Below are 6225 nucleotides of genomic sequence, written 5' to 3'. Positions count from 1 at the left end.
CGTGAGAATCTATCTGTTTTTTCCTAAATTTATCCTAAAATCAAGGTACATTAAACCGTTTGAAACTTTTGTCCGGCCCCACATATTAAAATCCCGCGAAAAACGACTGGGACATGGAAGGAATTATGTAATATATATTAAGGGTTTTTAGTCCCAAGAGCAAAAGGACTAAAAATCCATTTTTTGGGAAGATTGGACCCTAAATCCTTTTTGAACATTATTTTGGGCTATATACCCACGGACCCTTTTTAATAATGGTTGTTTGGTTTGTTTTCCCTAATCTATCGTGCTAGTCTGTCTGTTTTAATGTTTTCCACAAATTCAGAATTGGCCCAATACTTGTAAGATTGTTAGTTAATGTTTATGTTTTTCAAAATGAATTCTCATTTATTCTAAATATGAAAGTGGAGATATTTAGAGTATACTTATCCAGATTACTACTACCCCCTAGGGACTACTTAAAAGGACGATGGGGTCGACCTTCAAGCTTCAGTTAGCTTCCTTAAACTAGATCTCAAATAAAACTTGGAAACAAAATTGAATTTCTTATCAAATGATTAGATGGACATAATTCGTGGATGAAACCTCAAAATGAATAACAGAACTTTAAAACAAACAAAATTATAGCGTCTCAAATAAAATAGGAAATTCCACTTCTGACATCGACGTATTTGTTTTCTTCAGTTTGGCTTAATTTGTGTTATTGGATGCCTCAGTCAGCTCGTTGCATGCCACTGCTGCCTCATCCTAGATTAGCCTCTGCACCATAATAAAGAAAAATAGAACCTAATGAAGCAGCAATCTACTAACTAGTATAGGAACAGGAGTATTAAAAGTGCAAAATTAAGAGGATAAAGAGAGTATTAACAGTAGTAAATAAGACAAACCTGTGCCCCCCGTATATGTTACTTTAGGTGCTTAAACTTCTTTGAAAGAATCTTCTTTGTACTATCAAATTGAGGATGCACCCATCCAATCTTTATAGTGCATGACCTCTGGAGGGCTTGTAAATCAATGTCTTGTATATGTGGAAGGAAACCTTTGAAATTACGACAGTCTTTAACCATCAAATAACTTAGTCTAGGATGTAATATCTGCAGCGACAATAACTCAAGTTGTGGAACATCCACTATTTCAAGGTGTTGGAGAGAAGTGGTGTTGATATTAGTTGGGAAAGTAAACAACTTTGGGCAATTGTTAATGACCAACTTATCAAGCATGGGAAAATAACAAGAAGAAACAGTGGTGGATTCTGGTGCAATAGATGCCTCCTCCTCAATCCATTCTTCTAAATTTTCGAAATGATCTAAAGTAAGATATTTTAAATTAGGAAGTTGACCAAGGCCTCCAAGTTGTTGAATTCTGTTGCAGTTTCGCAGTTGTAGCTCCCCCAAATTTGGTAGAGAAGATGGCGCATTAGTCATCCATGATGCAAGTTTCAAACCTTTATAGCCTTTAATACTCATATTCTTCAGATTAGAATGAGGTTGAAGGCCCTCCAGTACATCTTCATCCAAATCTTCGATTTCTTCAACATCAATAGGTAAATGACAACCCCAGTTTAGTGTCAAAGAGGTAATATTGGATTTTTCCTTTAAATTGGCTTGTTTGGCTTCCTCTATTCCACCACCTCTTACCCTCTCCAAAAAATTGATCACCAACTCACCGCGAATAAGGTTTAGACCTCCCAGGTCTCCAATACTACCAGCACAGTGTGATCCACTGACATCATAGCTATCTAATCTTTCAAGGCGAGTTAGGCGATCCATACCTAGCATTGTTTCGATGGTGTAGTTTCCAAACCATGTAAGACTTTTCAGGTTGGTCCAATTTCCTATGTATTTGGGAAGATGACAGTTTCCCAGATTTACTTCCTCCAGATTGCATAACCCCCCAGTACTAGTACATGACTCTGGTAACAATCTGATTTTAGTACCTTCCAGGTTGAGTTTCCTAAGTTTCAAATCTCCCATTCTGTTGGGTAATACTTCTACCCCGCTCAGCCAAAAATGTATTTCCGTCAATTCCGTCAATCCAGTAATACTCTCAGGCAAATCTCTTATACTTGTTAAAGAAATATTTAGGACACGTAAACATTTCAAAGCTCCCAACTCTTTCGGTAGCTCACTAAGTTCTTCACAATCTTCGACATTTAACACTTCCAAATCATGACAATCATTAATGGAGTCAGGTAATTTCTCAATCTTAGAACCAGCGAGATCAAATACTCTCAATCTTTTCAAATTTCCAATATCACTGGGTAACCCTTCTAATTTGGTACACTCCTGGAGGAACAGAAACTGCAAATTAGACAAACTACAAACTGACTTGGGCAATTCTTCAACTTCAGAACATCCAGCAAGAGAAAGATGCCTTAGATTTTTTAATGCCCCGATGCCATTAGGCAGACCTCGAAGACTCAAACATTTTTCTAAAAGGAGTGTTTGCAAATTATATAGAGCGCCAATAGTCAAATCATGTACTTGGAGTGAGCAGTTTGAGAGGTTAAGGTATCTCAAGTGTTTTAATTTTGCATAAGAAAGAGGTGAACTCCTAATCGTTGAATGACTCAAATCTAATATGCGTAAGTACTTATTACTAAACACACGATTAGATTCCCATCGATATCCTAGATTGAAGGTAAGAAAAGTGTGCAATTTCTTCGGAAATGTTGTTGGAATTTCTTTCTTGTCAAAAAACACACCTAGCCGACGAACTCCTTTGTTAGAAATGACATCCATTTTGCTCATTTTCACATTTAAGAACTCATTTTTCTCACTAACACTTCGTGCAAGCTCATATGTAAGATCATGCATCTTGTACTTGTTATCCTGTTTTGGTGATTGAGTTTGGAGTAATGAGCTGTTTACCAAAATATCAAAACATTTATTTCCATCTTCTTCTTCCATTGGTGATGGAACAAACCCTTCTGTTATCCACAACTGGACCAGAGTTTCTCTCTTAAACACCCAGCCCCTTGGAAATATAGAACAATAAGAGAAACACTGTTTTAGATTAGGCGACAAATAATCGTAACTCAATTTCAGTATTTCTTTTATTCTACTTTCATTTTCTAAGATTTTCATTATGGGCATGTCTTTTATTTTTACCCAGTCGCCTTGTTGATTTTTGTTGTGCATAAGACTTCCTAATGTTTGTGCTGCAATGGGAAGGCCACCACATTTGCTTGCTATGCCTTTTCCTAGATCTATCATATTTGAGCTCTCCCGTGCTCCGCCAGGAGAAAATGCTCGGTGTTTGATAATAGACCAGCAACCCTCGTTCGATATCTGTTGCAAAAGGTATGGAGAAATTGCTCCCCCAACATTTGATGCAACCTCAACGCTTCGTGTAGTTATCAAAATTTTGCTCCCTTGAGCACCAACTACCAACCGACTTTTAAGACTTGCCCATTTTCCAACATCTTTGTCCCAAAAATCGTCGAGGACTAACAAATATTTCTTACCGTTCAACTCTTCACGGAGTCGACGTACCAACACATCTGTGGTTGGTGTGTCACAAGTAGATCCAGTAACTGTGTCAAGGATATCTTTTGAAATTTTATTGACAACAATATCACTATCAGAGACATAAACCCACATTTGTAAGGGAAAGTGTTTGGTTACAGTCTCGTCATTATAGACTAATTGAGCAAGTGTCGTTTTTCCTATCCCTCCCATACCCACAATGGATATAACAGAAACTTTTTCATCACCATGTGAGTTAATCAGCAAGTCAACTATGTGGGATATATCACTCTCCCTTTCGGCAATAATTTCCGAGTCATCTCTGTAGGAGTCATTGTTGTTTCGGCCGTCCCATTGAAGATGATCACTAGGACCACTAGTAGTACCCAGTTTGAATCCAAACCTATCCATATCCTTGGCAATTTTATCTAAGTTTGTGTTGATAGTTTTGATTTTAGTAGTAATCTGGTAATCAAATACCAATGGGTTGTTGGACACTAGTGAAAGTAAATAATTGCGTACCTTGTCTAGCTTACGACGACGACCGTTCATAATGTGATCTCTACGCATTAATTCATAAGCAAAGTCGTCGAGCACGTCGTCAGCATCATAAGCGACATCTCTGAGCCGTTTCAACCAAAGCTTGACTGAGTTATCATTAACTTGTCGATTTTCGGCATCAGATATTACAGCCAAAATCATCTCCAGTGTTTTTTCGAGAGTTTCCAGATCACCTTTCACGTTCCAAAAAGGACTAATCTCATTTGAGATGACACCCAGCAGTTTCTTCAACATTTCAGTTACACCATTAATTAGGAGGCCTTCCATTCTCCCTCTCTTTTTCTTTTTCTCTTTCTTTCTTTCTCTCTTTTTCTTTCTCTCTTTCTCTCTTAGTATTGATGAGTCTCATTTGCTCAATTATCCTCTTTATGACCACTTTCTCTGTTATTGTTAACAAAGACCCAGTCATTTGCACGCTGGGTCTTATCAACTGTCATATATAATTAGATTACATTTGGTTTGACACTTGGGAGATTGACTAATTTTTAATAATGGTTGTTTTGTATTTGTTCTTTATTGAACTTCTTATTTACATGACAAGGTTTATAACTAACAAAAGAAACACACATCCTAATTTTTTTTTTGATGAAAGAACACACATCCTAATTATTGTCTCCTTGAAGTGATATGACTTCAAGTGTGTTTGTGTTGATATCTCTTTGATCGAATCCACTTCAAAACCTAACTTTTCGTTAGAAAATTGTATTCGAAAAACAAATAAAGAAGAATGGAGATTCGAGACTTGAAAGATGTATGAGATACATTTCTTTAAACCAGTATTTGTCCCCTTTCTCAATTGAAATTACATGAATGTTACTAGACAAATTGCTTCTAAAAAATGACAAACCTTTCGTCAAAAGTTCACTACACCAAATAATTTAGGAAGGTCCACGTTTGGAGTTTAAGAATATGTCATGATTGTCAAAGAAATCTTGTTTGTAAAATCCAAAGAAAGAGAGATTCAAAAAAATATTTGTTTATGTCATTTATCATTACATTTTGATGATATTACAAAAAGAAATTGAGATATAAGAGAACAATTTTTTTTGTCTCAGTCAATCCTATTGACCTCTTCAAAAGTGTTCGTAGATGCTAGTTGTTAAGTTGAGGGTTGAAAGTTGTCATGAAATAGACATCTAAGTAAACTAATGTCTATCAACAAAAATATTATAAAATAAACTAATGTAAAAAGAAACAATCAAAATTATAGAAAAAAAAAGTCGGTGTAATTTGACACTTCTAAGATCAAATCAAAATAAATCGTGTCTATCACCTATAGTTGACTTCTTTTTGTTGTGAAAATAACAATTTTTTTTAGAAATTTTGGGTATATGGCCCAAAAAATAGGCCCTAATAGGACTTTTAGTCCTCTCTAATCCCATAAAGGGTATAAAAACCAAAATAATATTACAAATAGATATCTAGTCCATTTGGTTCAATCTAGAGAGAAAACACAAATCCCGAAACCTTATTAAGAAACCGTGATCTTCTCATAATCAGTAAGTTTTGTAACCGAAACCTTATTGTCTCTACACTCTCTCTCTCTTCATCTGATTCGAAAGTAAATCCTCCATTAAATCAGACACCTTGATTCATATTCTTTTGATTTGCTCAAATCAAATCACCATTGTTAATCAGGTAAAACATTAATCAAGTTATTAGTTTTTGTGATTTTGTTTTATTTTATGATAATTGATTATCTCTCTACACCTTAATCTACTGAAAATCTTCCATTAAAGCAAAGAAATTTGTGTTTAATATTCATTAGAGATATTCAAAAACAGTTTCTTAATATTGTTAAACAGGTTAACAATCATCTTCTTAAATGATTCTGTTTCAAATGAATATGAAATTCTTGTCTTTCTCTCTCTAAAAATTTATTGAATGATATATATTTTGATGAGACAATCCTTCATGACTGATACTTACAAATTCAGTATCGAATTTCTCTCTGTATCATCTAATCAAATCTTCATCATTATTCAGTATTTTCTCTCTCTAAGATTCATAACCGATTTTATTATGTTAATGTTAAATCCGTCTTTACTGAAGATAATGCGATTAAGAAGTGTTTGTATCTATGTATTTTGTTACTTTTTAGTAGTTTTAGGTTACAGATTTTTAGATCATTTCTTCAAATCTTCATCAAGGTTTCCGTACAATTTTTGATGCAGAGAAGATCTCGTAAGATTTGTTA

At 34.9% G+C, this 6225-nt stretch overlaps 1 protein-coding gene across 1 annotated transcript; it reads right to left on the bottom strand.

Annotated features, from left to right (window-relative positions):
• Positions 1-905: 905 nt before the first annotated feature.
• LOC147570634 (putative disease resistance protein RGA1) lies at positions 906-4295 on the bottom strand. Its single transcript, XM_086664657.1, has one exon. It carries the CDS (start codon positions 4293-4295, stop codon positions 906-908), a length of 3390 nt encoding a protein of 1129 aa, XP_086520783.1.
• Between the last annotated feature and the right edge of the window lie 1930 nt (positions 4296-6225).

This window comes from Eschscholzia californica, unplaced genomic scaffold (genome assembly GCF_041429995.1).
Source record: "Eschscholzia californica isolate CP2 unplaced genomic scaffold, dmEscCali1.0.p SCAF_1, whole genome shotgun sequence".
Classification (NCBI taxonomy): Eukaryota; Viridiplantae; Streptophyta; class Magnoliopsida; order Ranunculales; family Papaveraceae; genus Eschscholzia; species Eschscholzia californica.
Note: the sequence above shows the minus strand (reverse complement) of the source record. Positions and strands in the feature narration are given on the sequence as shown.